At 29.9% G+C, this 22,982-nt stretch overlaps 4 protein-coding genes across 7 annotated transcripts; all 4 read right to left on the bottom strand.

The window, feature by feature from the left end:
- Positions 1–1,594: 1,594 nt before the first annotated feature.
- On the bottom strand, positions 1,595–4,153 carry LOC105639373 (uncharacterized). Of its 2 annotated transcripts, none has more exons than XM_012223411.4 (5): positions 3,884–4,153; positions 2,476–2,731; positions 2,185–2,275; positions 1,895–1,961; positions 1,595–1,801 (listed from the first exon to the last, which is right to left on the bottom strand). In XM_012223411.4, exons 1-5 carry the CDS (start codon positions 3,884–3,886, stop codon positions 1,748–1,750), a joined length of 471 nt encoding a protein of 156 aa, XP_012078801.1. In that variant the 5' UTR covers positions 3,887–4,153; the 3' UTR covers positions 1,595–1,747. The 2 variants fall into 2 exon arrangements, with proteins under 2 accessions (XP_012078801.1, XP_012078800.1); XM_012223410.4 differs by having other exon boundaries at positions 2,476–2,726; positions 3,828–4,146.
- A 1,385-nt stretch (positions 4,154–5,538) lies between these two features.
- Positions 5,539–8,478, bottom strand: LOC105639372 (uncharacterized). Of its 2 annotated transcripts, none has more exons than XM_012223409.4 (3): positions 7,913–8,478; positions 7,279–7,423; positions 5,539–5,885 (listed from the first exon to the last, which is right to left on the bottom strand). In XM_012223409.4, exons 1-3 carry the CDS (start codon positions 8,016–8,018, stop codon positions 5,720–5,722), a joined length of 417 nt encoding a protein of 138 aa, XP_012078799.1. In that variant the 5' UTR covers positions 8,019–8,478; the 3' UTR covers positions 5,539–5,719. The 2 variants fall into 2 exon arrangements, with proteins under 2 accessions (XP_012078799.1, XP_012078798.1); XM_012223408.4 differs by having other exon boundaries at positions 7,279–7,426; positions 7,913–8,459.
- Positions 8,479–9,016: 538 nt separating this feature from the next.
- Positions 9,017–11,311, bottom strand: LOC149494481 (uncharacterized). 2 transcript variants are annotated; one of them, XM_089725273.1, is made up of 3 exons: positions 11,120–11,311; positions 10,518–10,662; positions 9,017–9,301 (listed from the first exon to the last, which is right to left on the bottom strand). In XM_089725273.1, exons 2-3 carry the CDS (start codon positions 10,658–10,660, stop codon positions 9,136–9,138), a joined length of 309 nt encoding a protein of 102 aa, XP_089581399.1. In that variant the 5' UTR covers positions 10,661–10,662; positions 11,120–11,311; the 3' UTR covers positions 9,017–9,135. The 2 variants fall into 2 exon arrangements, with proteins under 2 accessions (XP_089581399.1, XP_089581398.1); XM_089725272.1 differs by having other exon boundaries at positions 10,518–10,665; positions 11,120–11,306.
- Positions 11,312–21,243: 9,932 nt separating this feature from the next.
- LOC105639371 (uncharacterized) lies at positions 21,244–22,208 on the bottom strand. The gene is made up of 2 exons (XM_012223407.3): positions 21,930–22,208; positions 21,244–21,828 (listed from the first exon to the last, which is right to left on the bottom strand). The coding sequence occupies exons 1-2, from the start codon at positions 22,096–22,098 to the stop codon at positions 21,542–21,544; spliced, it is 456 nt and encodes a 151-aa protein (XP_012078797.1). The 5' UTR covers positions 22,099–22,208; the 3' UTR covers positions 21,244–21,541.
- Positions 22,209–22,982: the final 774 nt, after the last annotated feature.

Below are 22,982 nucleotides of genomic sequence, written 5' to 3'. Positions count from 1 at the left end.
AAATATACTCTTACTTACCTTTTATTTAATAAAAAACAATTTATAAGAAAATATTTTGATGTGAAAATGCTTATTTATTTATAAGATTAGACAATTTTCTATTTTAAAGAAAACAAACATGGTGATCCATCAATAAAGAACTAATCAAATAGATTTCTACTTTCTAATAGATAATCAAATGAGGGGGAATATCTTCAATTCTATAAGAATGGTTAACAAATTGGACTTAAAAAAAGTGGGCAAGAGATGGTTAAGTCAAATGGATTTTGTGAAGTTGAGAAAAGCTATACCGATGTACATTTATATTTGGAGGCAAAAGATGGAGAGTTTGCCTTGCGAAGAATTAAACCCATATTCTAAGACCAGCCATAGTGATCAATCTCAAACTGTTCTTTGCTACTGAACTACTTCGTTTGGGTTCGATTAGATAAGGATTTAAATTATAACTAACCAAAGGATTGATATTGTGGAAAAAATAATAATCTTCATAAGGTTTTTATGTTCCACTTGGAAACTTTTCATTTCTTGTTTTAGTGTGCAAGAATATTCATTGCATGAGACTAAGCTTTTTGGAAGAATACAAAATTTATGTGCTATGACCAAGCCAACTAGCCAAGTGTATGTTATTACATAGGCCAGGAGCAATGGTTTTCTACAGATGGATCCCACTATTTTGTTTTTAGTGAGAAGGATGCTCCAGATTTAGGTAAACAAATAATTTTTTTTTTTTTTTCAGTGACTGGTAAAAATCACAGGCTTGGAAATTCTTTTTGAGGCTTACGTATAGTGTTGGGCTTTTTCAGCCTTCCCGTCTGCATTACAAATTCCTTTTTCATCGTCCAAAATTGTCTCGCAATTTGTCTCCTTTTTTTTTTTTTTTTTCTTGTTTTCTACTTTCATTTTTCATTCGCACCAAATTATTATTCTATTTCTTCTTTTTTTTTTTTATGGCTGTAGATATTTTTTGCGCTCCCAGCAAAGTGTACTTTTCGAGATCGAACTTGTGCTGAGATCGTTTACCTTCGGGATTAAACTTGTACTGAGATCGTTTACCGTCTCAACCAACACCTTGTTGATCCTATTTCCCCCTTTTTTTTTTAAGCGAATAATATTTGCTATTTTACCATATGCTTCTTTCTAAGCAAATAAAAATAGTCAAATTACTATATTGTCTAATATAAATATAAATAACATATCAATTTTTAATCTTTCAATAGAATTCTATTTAATCAAATGTTTTTATAAATTTCAAGAACAATTTAATATGAATCATTTAATTTTTATGAATACTAACACAAGTGCATATTAAGAAAAAATGAAACAAAAATTATTATTTAACCATATTAACTATAATTTCTTAATTCATGTGCAAATCAAACCAGAACACAAATTATAAAATAGAGGAAAAGAACTTTTAACGAAAATTTTCTCCATTCACTGGAATCAAACACTTAACCTCTTGCTCTTTTTTATTATTAACATAGACACAATTTATTGCTTTTCTTTTTTTCTTATTATTATTTTGCTCCTTTATTTTTTTATTCCCGACAGCGAAGGATCGAATTGCATGTATGTGAATTAGTAGAAATAATAATACACAAGAAAAAAAAAGTGAATTGACATTAATATGGCATATTACAATTGAACAGAAACATTTGCTTTTTCCAATTCTTTTCCCCATTTCTATTTGCAGAAGCCTCTTACGAGTCAAACTTAAAAGAGATGAGGGATACCGAATGAAAAGCCTTCAATCATACAACCCCTCTTGCTCCCATACGTCTGCTAGAAAATCAATCATTTCCTGCCAGTTAAATTCAATCAACAAATGTTAAACTATGCTGCTCTGCTATAATGAAATACTGTAAGAAATAAAAAGTGAATGGGTCAGACTTACCGACAGAGGAATAGGGCGGGGGAAAGGATTTCTGCTTCCAAGTAAACCTTCATAAGTTGCATTCCAACTGAAAAGATATAGAGTCAACATGAGCCATCACATGGAAAAAAGATTATGTAATCCATTGAAGGTTCTCGAAGAAACTCAGTTAACATGTCTGAATTAAAAGGAAAAAGCGTTTCTTGCAGTTCGCGTTGATATCTAATCGGAGCGTGTGATTCCAACCAATACTGAAGTCTACAAGAATTGATTGACCGTTTAAAAGAAAAAAAAAAAAGAAAAGAAATTACTTTAATCTGCTTTCCAATTTCCGTCGTGTTTGATTTGTTGAAGTGTTACTGCCAATCCATTGTAGCCTTGTTTGTTGCCAGCGAAGAAGTCCTGCAAGTAACAAAATGTCAAAAAAATCAGATGATATTATGATGATTATAGTTTAATTGTTAGTAGGGCTACAATTACATTGAACAGCAGCGTTAAGGGTAACCGCCCTTTAGATTTTGAGTTACAAGAATGATTCATGCAAACAAAATCATCAAATACCCAAAAGCAACACAATGATAAGAAACAAGTAGGTAACTTACCATGGTTGACAAAGTCAGAATTGCTGCTCACGGCACCAACGCCATTTTTGAGATTCACATTTGATACACTGATAGATGAAATGCTTCTTTGAGATTGAATGGCACTGTTCTCCAAATCACATGTGCTGGTACTCCAAAAATCATCTGATATGCTAGGTTTCTTCACTGCTCTCCCTTGTATTCTTAATCCTTTTGATGGCTCATCCACAGCAATAATTGGAGCGGGTTTAGTGCAGCATCCAAAACAACCACTGCTCTGTTGCAAACCAAGTTAAACCATACATACAATAAAAGATAGTAACAAAAATGAAGTTGAGCCATATGCAGAATAAGATTTAAGACTGGCAATAGTAATAAAATGTCGTTTTAATGTACATCAAATATCTAGATTATCTTACGTTGGAAATAACGGCATTATTCAAATACAAATTCAAAATCATCAAATCGCTGAGGCTCAGAAACATAATTGATTTTTTTGTGGAAAACCGTAGCATCAATTATATAGAAAAAATCCATACACAACTTCCATTTTATGCAACACACATAACATAAAGTTGAGCCTTTGAGACTTAGCTCTGAAGTCAATAAAAAAGATAAATGTATGATGTACAAAAATGGGCACCTAATCAACTTTTTCCTGAAATATAGTTCTTCTGTGTGTATCTAACGAGAGCTGAAATGCCCAATAAGGAAGGAGTTAACAGAAGGGAGGGATAAACACCCCTCATGTAAACAAAAAATTGAGTTATTAAAAGAAGTGAATGTTCCCTTGATCAATTCTCTCTTGAAAAGTCAATTTCATAGAAAGCAATTAATACAATATATAGCTTGAATAATTCCTCCTCATTTCTGGTTGAGCAACTTAATTAATTTTGGTAACTGAGTTTCAGCCTTTGAAATAAAAAATTATGGCAACTTAAGTGTTTTGAGTTTGTTTTGTAGCTATGAAATGATTCCCTTAATCCCACCAGATCCCATTTGTTTCAAGCTCCTATTACTAGTTCTTAAGCTCTCAATATAATCTTATTTCAATGCAGAAATTTATTTCAATAAGCCAAAAAATTAAATTCTCTAAAACAAGAGAACTTTTAAATCGAAGATTAAATCTTCTATAAATAGTAAATCCAAGAATAAATCTTTATCCACTATGAATCTCAACTACGCCTCAAAAATAGAAATATTTCTACACTTAAGTCAACAGGATTGCACAGTTATTCAACATAAATGAAGTATAACTGAAAAAAAAAAAAATCCACGAAAATCCAAAATTTCTAAGAAGCACTTTTTCAAGCTTCCATAAACAAATCAAAAGCATTCCCAGAAATCAAAGAAAGCGAAATCGAAAGAATTACCCAATGCAAGCGAGAAGGTGACGGATCCAAGAAGTAATCGAAGTGCTAAGGCTCACCATTTAACATCGATTAATTTTCTCCCGTGACCGGAAAATGGAGCAGAGGAGACAAAAACAACCGGTTACGGTAAGAAAGCTCGTTTCTTTATTCTCCGGCGAGATGGGTAGAGCAGTAGTAAGTGATTAAGGAATGATGAAGAGTAATAATTAAGGATGGGTTTTGGATTTGTGGATGGAATTTTGATTTGTGTTTTAGCATTTAAAGCTTATATTTCACGCGCTTTACTTTCTGTGAAGTAATAATTGGCTCTCAGGCAGCATGGAGGAATGCTAAGCGTCAAAAGTAAAGTGATTAGTAAATGTATTATTGGTGATTTTAGTGATAATGATGTTGAACACTGTCCTCGTCATCCATTATCTAATTACCTAAGGAAACAGCTTATCCGCTTTCGCAATCTACTCTTTAAATTTTTCTTTTTTTTTTCTAATTTTTTAAATAATTAAATGTTTGATAAAATTATTTTAAAATATTTTTTTGATAATTTAAGTACTTAAAATATAATTTAGTTTAACACAATTACAAATAAAAAAAATTAATTAAATATAAAGTCTAAATATTTATTAAAAATGATAATATTGGCATTTTTAAAAGTTATTAAAATAATGTAAATTCGGTGTAATCTTATACGAGAAGTAAGAGGTCTTAAGTCGTCCTCTCGTCTATAAGTGTTTTCATCAATTTGATAAGTTAAGAAAAGATTACCCCATGTTGTATAGCATGTAGTGTTAGCTTGGCCCATCGGATTTCCAACAAATAAAAAAAAATATTAGAATAATTATTTACTTTGTCAAATAACATTTTTAAAATAAGTAGTTAATCAGAAGTAAGATTTCTAATTTATTTTTAAGTAAATTTTTTAACTTATAAATCAAATCAAATATCATTTTACTTATGATTTACTTTGACAGATCAATCGTTTTTTAGAGTAAAAATAAGAAACCTGTCGAAATTAATAAATAAATAAGAAAATAATTGACACCATGACTATTTAGCTCAAAGAATCAGATTCTAAATTTCTATCATCCCATGTATTATTTGCTTTCTTTTCATATGATTAGCTGTTAGTCGGTGAGCGATTCTCGATTTCTAACCAAAAACAAATCAAACTAATTCATTTTATTTGGATTTGAATACCTCTTTTAAAATTTTAATTATCAATCGGTCTGAATACATAAAACAAATTTCAATTTTTGGTTTGATTATTATATATAATTAACTGAATTTATTTTTAAGCTCAAAATAGCTAATTTGATTTGAAATAACCAAATCTAAATCGATTTATTTTGATTTTGATTGACTACTAGATATTTGGTTCCAAATACGGTTACCATAAACATATATTCGGATAGATCGAAACCGAGCTAATTTGGTTTGATTCAGTTTAGTTAACCAAATGCTCCCCCTAGCTGCTTGTCAGTCAACAAATAACATTACCAGCTTTACAACTGTAACACCCACCGGCCAATCCCAGAGAACCAGACGGTGGATGCCACAATCGGTGCTAGAGCACCGTCTTATGTCACTTATTAAAGATATATCACAAATTAGAAGTGGTTAGATTTTCGTAAGGAGGCAAGTAATTAACATTGTTTCAACAAAATCCAAGACACCCTATGTTTCTCATATATATACACCATTTTACACCATCAGATGGTCACAACAAAGAAAGCAAGTTCATTAATGAGTATTCAGCAGTGCATAGCAAACTCAAAAATTCCTATGAAAAGTTCAATAACAAGCGATAAATGCAGTAACAAATTCAAACAAGACTCAATCTGGCCTTAAAGCAACACTATCAGTTCATAATCAACATTAGCAGTTATGTTCCTTCGCTAGTTCCCTTGTTTAAAAAGTAGAGATGCAAGGTTTCCATTCCACCCACAAATCATCGATGGTTCATGCTTTTGGGGTATAATATTTTTGGGTATGATAGAAGCCAGACCAATCCCCACGCCGTGATTGGATGCAATTCCCTCGTCGGCGCTAGTCTCTGTGGACCTGGGAAAGACGCCAACAGAATAAAAAATTTCATCAGCAATAGTTTGATCAAAAGGGTATGGTTATATTGCCTTCTAGACAAAAATCAGTATCCACCTTAATTTGTTTAACTGGTGACAACCATGCATGATGCATCTTTTCGACATCAAGTCCTTGAATCTTATTTAAAACGTCAAAACAAATATCACAATCTCTTTAACTTTGATTGATAATTTATTAAGGTTCCAAATCCAAGACGAGTAATGGGATGATTCAAAGTTCAGAAAGGAAGAGAGTAAAGTAATGGTCCGAGTAAAGTATTAAAGACATACAAACTGGAGACGGTGTTGAGCTTCTTGATCCATAAATCTTAGCTCATTGATTCATAAATCTTCCACACGAATTGGCGTCTGTTTTATCCAATTGTTATGGCTAGAGAATAATTTATTGAACGTCATTGCAATGAACTCCTAGAAGAAGCCTAAAAGCCTTCCCAAATAAATGCAAAGCCAATTGTTTGAAATTTGTTTTCCTTTCTGCTACCTAGGAAAATGCGCTGCTTCACCTTCATGGTGGTTTGACAGAATCATAATCACCCAACCCTGCTGCCTTTTTTTTCTGGTTGAGTATGTGATACAGCCCACAAGAACCGGAGCAAGTCAGAGCAGGGGTGAAGCTAGGATCCTCTTTTTGGGGAGGCGATAGATGAAAGGGCACTAAAATTTCAGGCTGGTCAAGGTTCAAACCTTAGCAATGTTAAGGGATTTTTTTTACAAAAGAGTGGGCTGAGGGGCAATTCCCTCTTCCTTTACATGTAGCTTCGCCCGTATGAGGCCCTTCTTATTTTACATATAAAGGGATTGCTCTTAAAGATTTTCCAATGCTTAAGAAAATTATATATGCATATCCAGTTGTTCCATCTTAATACTAGCATACATAACTAGATCCTCGACCCATTTCTGAGAACATATCCAGACCTACAAATCAATTGAAAAACTTGAAAATTGTCTTGGAACTCTGAACCAATACCATAGTCATACAAATATATTTAATTTCCTATGCATTCCTTTGTAACAACCAACTTTTCTTAAGACATTGAAGATTCTTAGCAAAGAATCAAAGAGAAAGAAGACCAAAATATCTACGAATCACCTACAGAAAAAAAAATTACCTTTAACTTTGACAAGTATTTTGTAATCGTATAGTAAATGAAAACACTATGCACATATATATTTGTTTTCTTTGGAGAAAATCTCTGCAGTACGTCAACTTCTAAATATCTAATCCTTAAGATATATTTTACTACATAACATAAATAGAAAGCAATCAGTGATGAAAACGAACAATATGTGCAATGCAAATGCGTATGTGTGAATGTCTGTGTTCGTGAGAGAGAGAGGATCAGACAACATACCCGGTTCCTTCACATGCAAATGTATAGAAGCCTTGTCGTTGCTTGTGCTTAGCATTGGAAGAACAGATTACATATATACGTCCACGGCGTTTAACAATCTGGCAGAATTCACACATCTTCTTCACAGATGATTGCACCTTCATAGCTACTGAAGAAAAAAGAAATAATAGTTTATCAAAATGCATGCACAATATTCAAGATTGTCAGGGGAAAAAAAAAGAATATAGAAAAAGTTTAGCATCAGGCAGGATTATATCCTGTTGCCATCACCTCTTTTCTACTCAAAAAATTAAATAGAACAGCTATGGTTAAAATCCCAGAAAAGGATTCAAAATCTTTCCTCTTCAATCCCAATTTCAACAGTTAATGAAACAAATTACTTGCAGCTAATGGTGTTAACTAATGCATTGAAATGGCTAACTAGTTCTGGCCATTGAGTTAGCTATCACATGACAAACATAATCAATCAACAAAAATGTTAAAAATTTGAATTCCAAAGACATATTTGCAGACACCTAATCGATCCCATGAAATTTTCAATGCAACACAAAGTTAAAAGAAAAAAAAAAACTGAACAAAAAAAACTCGCCCAGACACAGATCAGAAAAAACAAAAGGAAAGAGAGGAAACAAACCAATTGACGGCTGAGAACCGCAGTGGCGCCGTGTATTGAATTGTAAAGGCACTTTGAAATCGGCTCTGAGGGATTGAGATTGAGAAATCAGGGAAGTCGAGTTCATTAGATTAGAGTTTAGAGAGTGGTGTTTAGGAGATTAGGGTTAATGTTTAGGGTTTAGGGGTTTAGAATAAATGTTTAGGGGTAAATTTACAATTCGGTTGATCCACGTGGACAATTCACTTGTCTTTTAGACTAAAAATAAGAAAATAGGAGAGACTATGAATTAATATTAGCTCAAGGAATCAGATTCAAATTTCACATTATTCCATATGATCGGCTTCTCAGTCAACATATCACAACGTTGACAGCTTTACAACATCCCATGCTTTCTCATATGCATACACCATAAGATGGTCACAAGAAAGAAAAGAATGTGCATCAATACGAGTAAGCAAACTTTGAAATAAATCAGAAAATGGAGCCGAATCGGATGTTTCCGATTTGGCTTGATTTCGTTTAATCAAGCCAAACCGCAAAATTTGCTCTCATTCTCTCTACGCCACTTTCCTCGGCGGATCTTGGCATCTTGTTCAAGTATTGCTTTTGTATTCTTCCTTTTTTTTGTGTTTTCTTTCTGATAAATTTTATGAACTTGAATATTTTTATTTTTTGCGTCTGGCTAATCTTTTTTTCCGTTCATGTACTTTGTAATTCTTCTTTAACCTTTTGCCACTGTCTATGCTGGAATATTTGTGAATTGTGAAAGTTCTTTGGTGTTCTTCTGGATTGGGGTACTTTTGGTGTGTTGAAACAAAACTGGAGTTGAATCATTTTCAGATTGTTTTGTTTCAATGAGCTTCATATTTAACGACAACTTGAAATTTGAATAGGATTTTTCATAAATTGTCCTGTCCTCTTCAGTTAACCAATTAATGGGGTCATTTTGATAAATTCATAGTTGACCAAATCGAAACTTGCAGTTCAGCAGGGCTTGGTTTTTCCACTGAAACGGTTTGAATTGTTAGTAAATTTCTGGACTTCAGTTTTTCGGGCCGGCCAGAATGCACACACTTAAATCATTAATGAGTATTTAGCAGCAGCGCACAGCAAAACCAGAAATTCCGATGAAAAGTTCAACAATAAGAAAATAAAGGCAGTAACAAATTGAAACAAGACCCAATTTGGCATTACAGAAACACTATCAGTTGATAATCAACCTCAGCAGTAATGTTCCTTTGTTACTTCCCTTGTTTAAAAAGCAGAGATGCAAGGTTTCCACTCCATCCATAAATCATCGATGGTTCATGCTTTTTGGGTACGATATTTTTGGGTATGATAGAAGCCAGACCAATCCCCATATCGTGATTGGATGTAATTCCCTGATTGGCGCTAATCTCTGTCGACCTGGGAAAGATGCCAATAGAATCAAAACTTTCATCAGCAATAGTTTGATTAAAAGGCTACATGGTTATATTGCCTTCTACAAAAATCAGTTTCCACCCTAATTTGTTTAACTAGTGATAACCATGCATCATGCATCTTTTCAACATCAAGCCCATGAATCCTATGACAACTAGAGATTGTGAAGGACCAAAAACATTAAAACAAACATCACAATCTCTTTAGTTTTGATTGATAATTTATTAAGGTTTCAAATCCAAGACGTCATTTAAAACAATCATAATGGTATTCTTAACCTGAGTCAAGTGATGGGATGATCTAGAGTTCAGAAAGGAAGATAGTAAAATAAGAGAGTAAAATAATGGTCAGAGTAAAGTACTAAAAGCACACAAATTGCAGTGTGTGTTAAGCTTCTTGATTCATAAATCTTCCACACAAACTGGCATCTGTGATAAAATTATATCCAGTTATTATGGCTAGAAAAGAATTTATTGAACATCTAGAAAGAGGAAGGGAGGAGGCAAGATGGTTGAAAGAGCATTCCAAATGTTAGGTTGGCCAAGGTTCGAACTTAGCAATGTTAAAGGAATTCTTTTTTTCTTTTAAATATACAGGGATTCCTGTTGAAGATTTTCCAATTCTTCAGGAAATTATATATGCTTATCCCTTTAATCTATCTTAATAGTGCATATAACTATATCCTTGAACATTACTGGGAACATCTCCAGACCTACAACTCAGTTTAAAAACTGGAAAATTGTCTTGGAACTCTTAACCCATATTATAACCTAACAAATATGTTTAATTTCCTATTCATTCCTTTGTAACAGCCAACCGTTTCTTCAGACAGTGAAGAAAGATTCTTAGCAAAGAATCAAAGGGAAAAAAAAAATATCAATATCTACTAATCACCTAGAGAGAAAGAAAAGAAAAAGAAACTTCCCCACTTCAATTTTGACAAGTATACTGTAATCATTGTGTAACAAGTATCTTGTTACATATATATGTGTGTGTGTGTGTGTGTGTGTGTGTGTGTGTATTTTTTCTTTAGAGAAAATCTCTGAAATACTTAAACTTCTATAATAATATATAATGCTTAAGATGCATTTTAATCCAGGATATAAATAGAAAGAAATCAGTGATGAAAACAAACAATATGTGCAATGCAAATAAATATGTGTGCATGTCTGTTTTCGGGAGAAAGCAACGGATAACATACGTGGTTCCTTCATATGCAAATGTAAAGAAGCCTTGTCGTTGCTTGTGCTTAGGATTGGAAGAACACATTACGTAAACACGTCCACGGCGTTTAACAATCTGGCAGAATTCACACATCTTCTTCACAGATGATCGCACCTTCATGGCTACTGAAGAGAAAAGAAATAAATAGTTTATCAAAATGCATGTACAATAAAATGAATACAGAAAAGGTTAGCATCTGGCAGGATTATATACTGTTGCCATCACCCTTCTTCTACCCTAAAATTAAACTTAGACCTTCATTTTCCAGCTATGGTTAAAATCCCAGAAAAGGATTTAAAATCTTTCCTCTTCAATCCCAATTTTTACAGGTCTTAAAACAAAGTGCTTGGAGCTAATGGTGTTAACTGATGCAACGGTTGCTCAGTTAGTTATCACATGACAAACATAATCAATCGACAAAAATTTCAAAAATTTGATTTCCAAAGACATATTTGCAGACACTTAATCGACCTCATGAAATTTTCAATGCAAAAGAAAGTAAAAAGAAAAAAAAAAAAACGAAAATAACTCAGCCCAGACGCAGATCAGGAAGAACAAAAGGAAGGAGATGCAACAAACCAATTGGCGGCTGAGAACCGGGGTGCGTTGCGTTTTGAATTGTAAAGGGACCTTGAAATCGTCTCTGACGGATTGAGATTGAGAAATCAGGAATTCGAGTTCATTCGATTAGAGTTGAGAGACTAAGGTTTAGGAGATTAGGGGTTACTGTTATGAGCGGAGGTTATGTTCTGTTGCTTCTGAGTGCAGGATAAATCGGTATTGCGCCACTGAAAGAGTAACATGTGTTTTAAAAATAGTTATACTATCATTATATACCAAAAGCAAAACCAAAAACACTGTTCATGGAACAGTGTTATGTTCGTTGAAAACTTAACTGGGCTGACGTAAATCAACATGGACCCAAAAATGGTATGTTCCTATGAGGGCTGGATCAAGTGTCGTATGATATGAGATCGAGCTCTACCTGAATAACTAAAACAATTATTATTCGTTGATCTAATAAGAAGTTCATAAATATTAGAATTAATAAATCTTCAAAGTGGTTAGTCAGATAAATTCTTTGAATCTTCTGTACATGGCCTAACATCTATGAATTAATTGCTTTTGATGAACACAAAAGATTTAAACCACCGTTTTGCTAACTTTAATGATCTCTTTTTTATTGGTTGACATAAGTTGATTATTTTAAAATAATTTATTTCCTGTTAAAATATGTAACCGATTAATTTAAATAGAATTAAAAAAAGTGATATTGTTTTTAGGTTACATGTTTTGATAGGTAATAGATTAATTTGAAAATAATCAATTAATTTCAATCAATAAAAAATAATTGTTAGATAGTTTTAAAAAAGCGACTGCAACTAACATTCCTCTTGGAAGAATAACTAGTAATTAATTAGCAAATGTATTTATAATAAATAAACAAGTATTTAAGTTTGTAGATAAGGAATAAATAAATTAAAATAAGTTTTCATTTATATTTTTAATGTTATAATGATTTTTGCCTTAAAAATATGACAAAAATGTCAACTAATAATCAAAAAAATAATTTAAAAAAAAGGTTGGAAAGAAGTATTAACATATTGAAATAGCCATGTACCTGCGTGCATGATGCGCGAACTGTATAATTTTATATTTTTTTAAATTAAGTTTAATATAATTTTCAAGAAAATTATTGTAACTTATATTTATGTTGCTTTAATTTAAACAATTTACTTATTTATTTTCAAGTAAAAAATTATAATTATAATTATAAGATTTTTTAAAAATTCTCAAGCAATGACTTGAAATATTAATTAGCACAATTAGTCATTGTAGGTAAGTTATTTTAATTCAACTGATATAGTTAATTAATTATTTATTCTCTTTAAAATTCTCATATATTCAAATTAGAAGAGGTATAAGAATATTTAATTTTAATGAAATAAAATTTTAGTGAATTGAAATTAATATTTTAATTATATTCATGAATGTAACTACATTATTTAATTCATTTTTTTAATTATGATTCTATTATAACTCCATTAGTTTTGTTTACAGATAAAAACTATTTTATAAAAAACTCAATATTTATTCAATGTAAAATATTAATTATAATGAAAGCATCTATTAAATTTATTAGTTTGTAACCTCATTATTTCATAAAAATTTAATTTTTATTAAATGTAAAAAATAGTAATTATAATGAAAAAATAAAATAACACGTCATCCGTTTAATATTTTAATATGTTGTCGCATAAGCATTTAAGCCGTGGAAATTATATATTTATATAGATTATATAGATATTGATAGATAGATATGTTAAATGATTAATAAAAAGCTATTAGTATTTAACAATAAAGACTTATGCCAGAGAATAATTAGAAGAGAATAATTAGATATAGTTTTATATCAGTCTTCTCGTTTTCTATAAAAATAAAAAAAAAATAGATTTTAAATACTTTTTATTAATTTAACAATAATTATTTAGAGAAAATAATTATTCTTATATAATTTCGGCATTTTTAGATGAATATATATATATATATATAAAAAGAAAAAATCATGTTTGGGGAAGTTCCAACATTTAACCAAACCCAAATCAAGCAAACGTCAGTACAAATAATTAAAAAAAGTTCAATAATAAAATAAAAAGACACTTGAGTATATAAAGATTAACGTCACTAATCCTTATCTTCATATATAGATATTTTACCACCTTAATTTAACCAATTGAATCTTACAGTGTAAAGGGCAAAGACAAAGTCCACCCAATTAACAAAGACCTAATGACGTCATTTGTAGTGTTTTAAATGATTAACTAACTTAATTAAAACACATTACATTATAATATGTGACTAATCAAACATCATTGACAATTAAACTAATGAAAAATTGCCATCTTAGTGCTTTTTCTTGGTAAAAGGAAACATAATGCCAACCAAGAATGAGGTAAGACTTACGGGGGGGGGGTGACCTTTTTTGTAATTTTATATATATATTTGATTGGTTGAAAGAGAGATGCTAATGTAATAGTTAGGCAAAAAGAGTTGGCTCTTTTATTGCCTTAATTAATAATAAATAAATATTATTTTGTTCCCAAAAGCTACCTCTTTCTTTTGCTTAGGAAAAATAAATTATGTTGTCGTAATTGTTTTTCAATATTGGAAGATCTATTGACTGTACATATATTTATTATTGGAATATGCCTTAACGTGGGCATATGTCATATAATTAAATTTTTATTAATGTGATATTTACTAATTAATTTACTTTTTTAATTAGTCCAACCATTGTTAATGGATGTTTACGTGTCATGCTCTACTCCTCATCTCCCAATTAGAGACTTATTTATTAATTTAATATTACAATTTTTTTTTTCTGTATAAGGGGATTACTTTTTTCCCTTTTCTTTCTTTTATTTTTATTTATTTTTATAACAGCTCAGATTTTTTTTTTTTTTACTGAAACTTACTCCTTTAGGTTTTTTGTTTTTGAATTTCAAAAATAAATAACATCTAAAAACATAAAAAAAAATATTTTTTTATATATTTTTTTACACATGTATGTTCATGCTCGGACCAAGAATAGTATTTAGATAAATCTTTTTTCAATAACGACGCTTCCAATTTCAAACTCCTGTCCTTGTGTAAAGTGAATTTAAAAAAAAAAAAATCGGTAAATTCATTAGTAAAAATTATAATAGAAATACATGTTAATATTATAAGAAAAATAAAAAAATATAAATATAGAAAATTGAAATATTTTAATTAGAGATAATTTAGCAGAATAGATAACTTTCTGTGATTTTTCCTTTTGAAAACTTCCATAAAACGAAATTTATATTTATTTACTGTCTTTTTTTTTTTTTTTTTCTCATCACATTAATTTCAAGCAAAATCAAGAGTTTAAACCAGAAAATACTTCTTCAAAGAAACGAATATCACGGTATACGTTACATAAAAAACTCACAATCAAGTGAATGTTACAAATCGCATAATATTTTGTATTCTTTTGAAGAAAAATAAAAAAAGAAGAACAGAAAGATAAGATAAGAAAAAGAACAGAAACGTGTTGTATGTATCTTGTCAATGATGTTCATTGTTCAGTATTCTAAGCATGGGCTGGTAAAAGATTTTACTCCAGTCTCTATGGCTTGAAGATTACATCCAACCAGATTTGATCCTAACTGATGGATAAGATTTTCCTTTTTCTGTTTTTTTCTAGTTCATCAATTGGAGATGAAGGTGTTTATGGCTCAATGTCTATCCATTCCAAATTAATTAGTACGTCCTTATTTTATAACTAGTCAAAATCCCGTAATTCGCAGGTATTTAAATGTTATTTTAATAATTATTGTAGTTAATTGTATTATTATTTTAGTGAATTACTATTCTTAATAATTGTTGATAATTAGATTAAAATCTTAAATAAATGAAAATATTTAACTAAGCGTATGTAGCAAGATAGTTTAAAAGGAATTAAATCAACTGACAAATCAATCAATTAAGTAAGTTAATTTCAAAGCATTATCTTTAATTTTTCCAATCATTGATCCATTTGTTTATTTATTTTTTAATTATAATTGAATTTCAATACAAGCAATTCTTTTACATTTCTCTTCCCAAATTCACAATAAAAAAGTATAATTGGTACACCATACACCTGGTACATCCATAAATTCAACAATCAGAACTGGTAGTCAGTCCAAAAATTGCTGCCCACATAAAAAAAAATGAAGAAGAAGAAGAAGAATTGTACTTGCAAATGCAATGGAGTCTACATGGTTGGATTTTAGCAGATCATTATTTAGTTACGTTTAATAATTTCCTAAGCCATCAAATCAATTAATCTAATCAAACCTATAAATATCATTTCATATATCTCTCTTTTTACAATCAATCATTCAAATCTTTTTTTTTTTTCTTTTTTTCAATTTTGATTGTTGGTTACTATTTTCTATTGAAATTAAAATTTTATATATATTTTTGCAATTATATTGAGATTAAAATTTCGATTCTTTCAAAATGTGCAATATCCAACAACATTAGAATCTATTTAATATATAAAAGCAGAAAAGTCTATTTTAAATGACAGCTAAGTATAAATATCTTAAATTGCCAAGTGTAAGGAGAGCAATTACTTAGCATAATTTTAAAAAGTTAAGAAGTTATAATGACAACGATTATACGAAGATAAGTTCTTTTATATTTTTAAATAATGTTATATAGAAAAAAAAAAAAGAAAACAAAAATAATATTAATAAGCAAAAACTATTTTATTTGGAAATAAGAAAAGAATATAAGGGAAAAGAATTTCGATAATTTTCTCTTCAAATTAGAAGGAAAATTAAACTATAAAAATAAATTTGTACAGAAACATTAATTTTATTTTTCTTTCATATCCAAAATTTAGTTCCTTCTTATTTTTTTCTTAAATTTAGTTCCGAAAAATGTCAATATTCAATTTCGATAATTTTCTCTTCAAATTAAAACAAAAATAAAAAACTATAAAAATAAGTTTGTGCCGAAAAATTAATTTTATTTTTCTATTATATCCAAAATTTAGTTCTGTTTTATTTTTTCTTAAATTTAATTTGCGAAAAATATCAGTATTCAACGACAAAAAAAAATTAAAAAACAAAACACTCCATTTTTTTCTTAGTAATAAAAAAAAGCCTTTGTTGATTAGATTGATGTATAAAATAGTCTCATATACTATGAGCGAGGTTACATGGACATAGTACACGAGATACGAGAACGTGCGCGATACGACAATTTTAAAAAAAATAAGACATCCACACTCTTAGGACACACTATGCTAAATAAGTACAATATATTAATATTATTCTGCATATCGCGCAGATTCTAACATTAATTCTACTGAAAATATTAAAATATCTTAATTTAATTGGAAAAATGAAATATCATGAAAAAAATATTTCTCATTTATATTGAATTTTTTTAAAAAAATATTTTCTAAATTTGAATCTTTAGTCAATATTACAAAATAAATATTCAATACTTTTTATGAAGTTATCCAGCTTGTTTATAATCGTGGGTTTTCGGCAATTGAGGTTAAATGTGATAATGAGACAACAATTAAAATGGTCAAAGGAGAATTGGTAGGTCCTCCTTTGGTGTATTCTCTTATGCCATCAATAAAATCTCAGCCTCTTCTTGCGTGGATTTTCAGGTCCTCGATCATCCTCTAAATGTGAGTATGAATCAAAATAACACTGTAGACTATACAATATGGGTAGTTCTCCTTTTGGCTCGTTAAATTGATGAAAACAACTATGGTCGAGAGAATTCGAACTCGATACCTGATACTCCTCACATAAATGAAAATATTAATCAAATTACACATGATCTGCAATCCTTAATCTTTTTCCTTCCTCTCCTTAAAATAACATTCATAGACCACACATTCCCCACATATCCAAGGAAATATGTTTGGTGCCTGGTTTTACATTAGCCAATGCCCTAAAGAGTTCACATGGCTTGTCCAATGAGAATCCAAGCATGCTGGGGGGAGAGGGAGATAAGGTGATGATATTATCCATTTTGAGCCCTCTTTGTTTTGCTTTCTAGTATTCTTGTTTGGTCAAACACTCAAAAGGCAAAGTTAGTTAACCAACCCTTCTGGAATTTCATTCATACCTGAGTTGGTTTTGCCCACTAAAGAATAGGGACAGAAAAAGAAAAGCAATTAAAATTAAAAAAAAAAAAATAGCAATTAATTGATTGGCAACAAAACCTAAAAAAGGGATATTATAAATATACTGCCAAAAGCCAAATTAAAAAGACAAGCTAGCTGATATGTGCACATATCTAGATTCTGTTCCCACATCAAAGCAAACCCATTTTCACTTGCCCATCCTCTTTAATTTCTAGATGGTTTTCCATGCTTTTCTTGTATCCAATAATTGCTTGCCACTCTATTCTTTACTATGCTGACCCCACTTTTTAACCTTAATTTTATTTAGGAAAAATTATTATTACACTCGTGGATATATCCAAATATAATTATTTCATTCTTACTTTTCTAGAAATGTTTTTTGAAATTCATATCTTTTGTAACGTAAAACTAACGTGTCATTTCGTCTAATTTTATAGTATGTTCTATCAATTAAATTCAAAAAACGATGATCAAAGGAGAGAAATTAAAATTTTATTCTTAATACACCTTAAAAATTATTCTCATTTCCATCCCAATCTCCCCTCTCTTTCTAATCTCTTGCTCTTCGCTTAAAACCCTAACTATCATCTCTCTAAGTAAATTTGTACACAAACTCTATCGATTATGGTTTTCCATCTTAATGCTTATTTCTTTTTCTAGCCACGGCGTTGGTGAGTCTTTGCTCGCTTCAGCGCCGCCATTAAAACATCTGAGATAACTGAGTTATGGTATGAAATTCTGCAACTCTTTATTAATGCTCGACAATCTCACTCCATGTCTCGTTGCTCTAATTTTGACTAGTCCCGGTGTCACTTTTAATTGATTTTTGTTTATTAGGCGCCTTGAATCACATTGCACCCTAAAATTAAATTGCCACTAAACGTGTAATTTGGAGCGTTCAAGTAACAAAGATCAATCGAAGTGAAATTGAAACTAGGTAAAAAGTTTTAGGATAAAATTAATGGCTTAGCCATTAATAAATCAAATTGGTTCTGATTAAATAAATTTATACAAATTTAACAGAAAAATTAACTAAATTCAACCACCATAAACGGTGAAGGTGTACTTCAGCTGTTCAATATTAAGATCTGACATGCAGTTTGGAGTCTTTTCTTCTCAATATTTAATGGGAAACATATAATATATTCATGAGACTGACAAAGGAAGCATCGTAGCACATGCTTGTGTAGGAATGAAACCTTCATTCTACATGTGGGTTACTTCATGTCTCTCGAACCCAACATTAAACAAATACAATTGGGACACCTTTCTTACTTGTGGCTGTGGAAAGTCCATACACACAATTATTGATTGTTATTATTTTTTTATTTAACCAAATTCTATCATCAATTCGTGATTATTTTTTAATTTCTAATTAAAATATCCCTAATTATATTCATATTGGAGAAAAATAAAAAAATTTTACAACAAAAGAAAATTATCTTTTACTGTGCAACTTATTTTTTATTATGTCGCGTGCCAATATACCATTAATTTTAATGATCACATTCATTGAATTTCAGATAATAGTAATATGAAATTCACAATTATTATAAAAATAAAAGATATATATAAATTACCAATCAGGTGTTGGTTTGGTTAGTCTTTTCATTTATAGGAGGAGTGAGAGTTCTTGAGTTCAAGTACTCTATCAATATTTTAATTTTTGTGGTTTGACAAAGCTAACTACTTTCAAAAATGATTTTAATAAACAGAAGAATTAGTTAGTTGATTTTTTTGGAAATTACTTATTTATCTATTTTTGAAAACATAGAAATGAAGTAATTAATTTTGTCAATTCACAGTGACTAAATAGTAATTTTACTGATATTTCTTGTTTATCATTTGTCGAAAAAAAATTTAATGATATTTGATAAATAATTTTTTTACGAGAGATTTGATAAATAATTAGAAATAATATATGTGCAGATGCATTATCCTAAAGTGCAAGCTTTTTTGTGGTTTTCATTGTGAACCAGAGAAGCACAATTATTCTAAGACATGTCAGTGTACTTTTTCTGGTGTCATTCAGCATGCAATGAAATTGTGACTTTGAACTGTATAATCAGACCATTAGAGCAGTGACAATACAGTCTGATTACCTTCAGTTGATTGTTTATCTTTCTTACCATCTTTGACGTCTTTAATACCTACCACCACCAACGTGGTTGGCCACAAATTCTGCCATATTTATCTTGGCTATCTATGGATATTTATTATATAATTAAAAATAAAATAATTTTACTTTCCAACCGTCAGATGAAATGACATGATTTGCTTCTTTCTCCAATCACAAGTCTCAAGTTCGAAAATGGTAAGAAGCCATTCAAATAGCTAAAATAAAAAAAAAAGGTATTTTTAATAAAAGAATATTGCACTCATAGCATCCACATAACATGTGTAGCTATCCTAAGATTATATCTAATAATATGAGTTAATACGAAAATGCTAACGTAGATTGCTCTTATTTAATTATCATATTAAAAAAATGGAAAAATTTTTCTAATGTTAATGTCTATTTGTTATGTCAAGTTGATGTATTAAAAAAATAAATAGATATTATCTACTACACCCTCTATTTCTAGGGAGACCGTTAGATGATGTCGGCACTCATTGCTTTTTAGTATTGATTATATATTTAATTATGGGCCCGTGAAAAGAAAAGAAAAAAGAGGATAGAAAATAACGTGAAAGTAGTGCATTGTTGGAGAGAGATTTTTAAAGTTCAACGTTTATAAATAGACATTCAGTCGTATCATCGTTCACACTTATTATATAATACATCACTCAGTAATCCACGTTAGCGTTGAAAATGCTTTGAGCCTGTCAGTTTTCTCACATTTAATAACGAGTGAAAAGTCTCAAATTGGTTTGGGAATAGTTAGTAGATGTGAACATTGATTCAAGTTCATGGATAGCTCAAAGATTTCAGTGATGGCTTGTAGGTTAAATTATTGCCATGTGAATATCTGTTGTATAAACCTACCTAATGGCAATTGGCTGCATTTTCCCATTTCTAATGAAAATATATATTTTCTTTTCAAAAAAAAAACAAACTATAAAAACGTATCTTCCGAATTCAAATTGCTATAAGGACAAAAAAAATGTGCAAATAATAAAAGCAACTTTTTGACTTAGTCAAAAAATTGTAATCTATATAAAAATCGTTGTCGAACAAGGTTTTAGAGATTAAAGGAATAGATAATGAAACGCTAACCTTAATTAAATTTTAGCTAATGCTTAAAACAATTGACAACTATTATAATAAATCATATTATTATGGAAAAAGCAAACATTGAGTTGAATTTTCTTTTATTCATAAAGAGATTAATGGCGTCCTGCTTGATTCTAAATGGATTTTCCTCTCTAATCTAGGAGTAGATTATCTTGATTTTAGAAAAACATATAAATGTTAGAGATGATCATGAATAGAGTTCAAGTCCGATTTTGCAATATTCGTATTCAATTTTCCAATAAAAAAATAATATCTGCTGGGTAACTTTCCTGTATTAAATGGGTCGGATTTTAATTCATTGAATCAAATTAGATAAGTACATATAAAATAAATAAAAGGAGCCTATTTTTTATATAAAAAAAATAATTGACTTAAATTATGTACGTCCTAATCTATCATTCATAAATATATCAAGTTTTATCCACAGAGTTTGGATTGAGTTGAATTAGATTAAATAAACATTCTTAACAAATATCATTGAAATCAAACAAGACAATCCACATTTCTTTTATATATATATATATATATATCGCGTCGGTAAGCCTGCAAAAGGAGAAAAGCGCTTTCAAGTATTTAAAGGAACTCCATACTCGAAACTGAAAAGTTCTGATTAAGGAAAAATGATCATTGTGATCCCATTTTACCACTGGAAATTATATTAGAAGTAATTTTTAAATGCACATAAAGTGGCTGAAAAAGAAAATTTAATTTCCATGTATGTGTAAATATGAATTTTCTTTAATTAGCTACGGACGAAGTATATACCACAGAAGTTGGAAGAACAAAAGCAGCAAGAAAAGCCAGAATTCTTTATATTTTTCAAAATTATGAACAAAAATTCAACTAATTTTGTTAATTAACCTAAAAATTACAAAACAAACTCCTCTCCACTGCCATATATATCCAATTCCAATTAGTAGCTAATGAGGAAAACCATGCCAATTACAGAACTATGGACCCCTCTCTCCTCCCAACTTGTAATAACCACCTAGAAAAATTAGGAAAAAAAAATATATTTATGTACACTATGCACTAAAAATCAATTAACAAAACAAAATATTATACACACACAAGAAAAAAAAAATTAACAAGAATAAGCCAATCGGTTTATCACGCGATCTCTGAGAATCCCATTATAAAGAGCCACTCTATTTGCAGGCATTCCTCTACTTTTAGCACTGCCAGCACCACCGTCACCGCCAGCGGCTCCACCACCAGGTCCACCACCGATTTTTTTCAATTTCGATGGAGCAGAAGAGTTCTTGCCAGGAATAATGCCACCACGTTGCTTTCTGAACTCCTTACTATCCGTTCTTGGATCCACCACATCCTCTGCAAAGTGCACTCTTTTCTTCTTCTTTTTCTTCCCCTCTAAAGAAAATAAAAGAAAGAAAGAAAATCAAGAACCCAAATAAAAAACAAAGAAAAAAAAAACCAGAAATCAAGAAAGATATTTTATTCTTTTGGCGTACCAGAGGAGATACAAGAGCGTAGAACAACTTGATGTGAAGATTGAGGAATTTGGTCTAAAAGAGAAGCGGGGAGAGATTTTTGAAGGCGGAGAGCGAGGAGAATTACGGTGCCGGAAACAGCCATGGCTGTGGCCAGAACCACTCCTTGTGAGCAGAGAATAGAGGACATGGATGATGGAGTAGAAGAAGAAGAGAGAAAGAAAAAAAACTGAATTAAAGTGTAGGAAAAGGAGAATATGCTTTGTGGGGTTTGCCCTTTACATGGGGACAGTCAGTGTAAGGGATAAATAAATAAAGAGAATGGTGGGTGGCAGTGGAAAATTAAAATGTCAACAAATTGTAAAATACTCCCAATCACAACCTTGTGGCACATTAATTATTATTTTAATATTATTAAGATAAAAAAATTGAATTGGTGGTGTTTTCTGATCTCAGAAATCCAAATTCTAAAATTCAAATTTTAAAAAAAATAATGAATACAATGCAATTAAATTATATTAAATTAAATTTACAAAAGTTCAATTATTAGATTGTATTTTTTTTTATTTTAAAGTAAAGTTCGTAACTTTTTATTTATAAATCTACCTTATAATTTAAAAAAGATGTATCCGATTCACATTATATACTTGAAAATCTAAAAAGTTTTTTTTTTCTACAACTATTTTTGCACTGAAATTAGAATTATATTTATGTAAAACTCTCTTAATAACGGTGATTTAAAATTTCAAAATCTAAGTTTATACGTAACTCGGCTTCGAAATTTAGTACACTTTACTACCCTTTCTGTCCCATTAAATTTGACAATTTTAAACTTTTTTTTTTGCCCATTTGAATGACATGTTTAGAAAATTAAAATAATATTAATTATTTATTTCAACTTTACTCTTATCTAAATATTTATATTAAATTTTATCTCAATTAAATGAATATTAATAGCACTTTTTTCTAAAAATAAGACAATTCAATTATTTTTTTTTAATTTTTATAAAAAGTTAAAAACTGTCGAATATGAATATAATGGAACGAAGTGAGTAGTTCAACTGAATGCTTGAT

The sequence above is a fragment of the Jatropha curcas genome, chromosome 8, assembly GCF_041381405.1.
Source record: "Jatropha curcas cultivar XTBG-Jc1 chromosome 8, XTBG_Jcur_1.0, whole genome shotgun sequence".
Classification (NCBI taxonomy): domain Eukaryota; kingdom Viridiplantae; phylum Streptophyta; class Magnoliopsida; order Malpighiales; family Euphorbiaceae; genus Jatropha; species Jatropha curcas.
Note: the sequence above shows the minus strand (reverse complement) of the source record. Positions and strands in the feature narration are given on the sequence as shown.

Excerpts from the sequence above, each read along its gene's own strand:
- LOC105639373 (XM_012223410.4), bottom strand. The coding sequence starts at position 3,886 with ATGGTGAGCCTTAGCACTTCGATTACTTCTTGGATCCGTCACCTTCTC. Across the intron at positions 2,727-3,827 it reads CACCTTCTCGCTTGCATTGG|TGGTTGTTTTGGATGCTGCA; the intron begins GTAATTCTTTCG and ends GCAACAGAGCAG. Across the intron at positions 1,802-1,894 it reads CCCGCCCTATTCCTCTGTCG|GAAATGATTGATTTTCTAGC; the intron begins GTAAGTCTGACC and ends TTTAACTGGCAG.
- LOC105639372 (XM_012223408.4), bottom strand. The coding sequence starts at position 8,018 with ATGAACTCGACTTCCCTGATTTCTCAATCTCAATCCCTCAGAGCCGAT. Across the intron at positions 7,427-7,912 it reads CGGTTCTCAGCCGTCAATTG|TAGCTATGAAGGTGCAATCA; the intron begins GTTTGTTTCCTC and ends TTTTTTCTTCAG. Across the intron at positions 5,886-7,278 it reads TTTGCATGTGAAGGAACCGG|GTCCACAGAGACTAGCGCCG; the intron begins GTATGTTGTCTG and ends CGTCTTTCCCAG.
- LOC149494481 (XM_089725273.1), bottom strand. The coding sequence starts at position 10,660 with ATGAAGGTGCGATCATCTGTGAAGAAGATGTGTGAATTCTGCCAGATT. Across the intron at positions 9,302-10,517 it reads TTTGCATATGAAGGAACCAC|GTCGACAGAGATTAGCGCCA; the intron begins GTATGTTATCCG and ends CATCTTTCCCAG.
- LOC105639371 (XM_012223407.3), bottom strand. The coding sequence starts at position 22,098 with ATGTCCTCTATTCTCTGCTCACAAGGAGTGGTTCTGGCCACAGCCATG. Across the intron at positions 21,829-21,929 it reads ACGCTCTTGTATCTCCTCTG|AGGGGAAGAAAAAGAAGAAG; the intron begins GTACGCCAAAAG and ends TATTTTCTTTAG.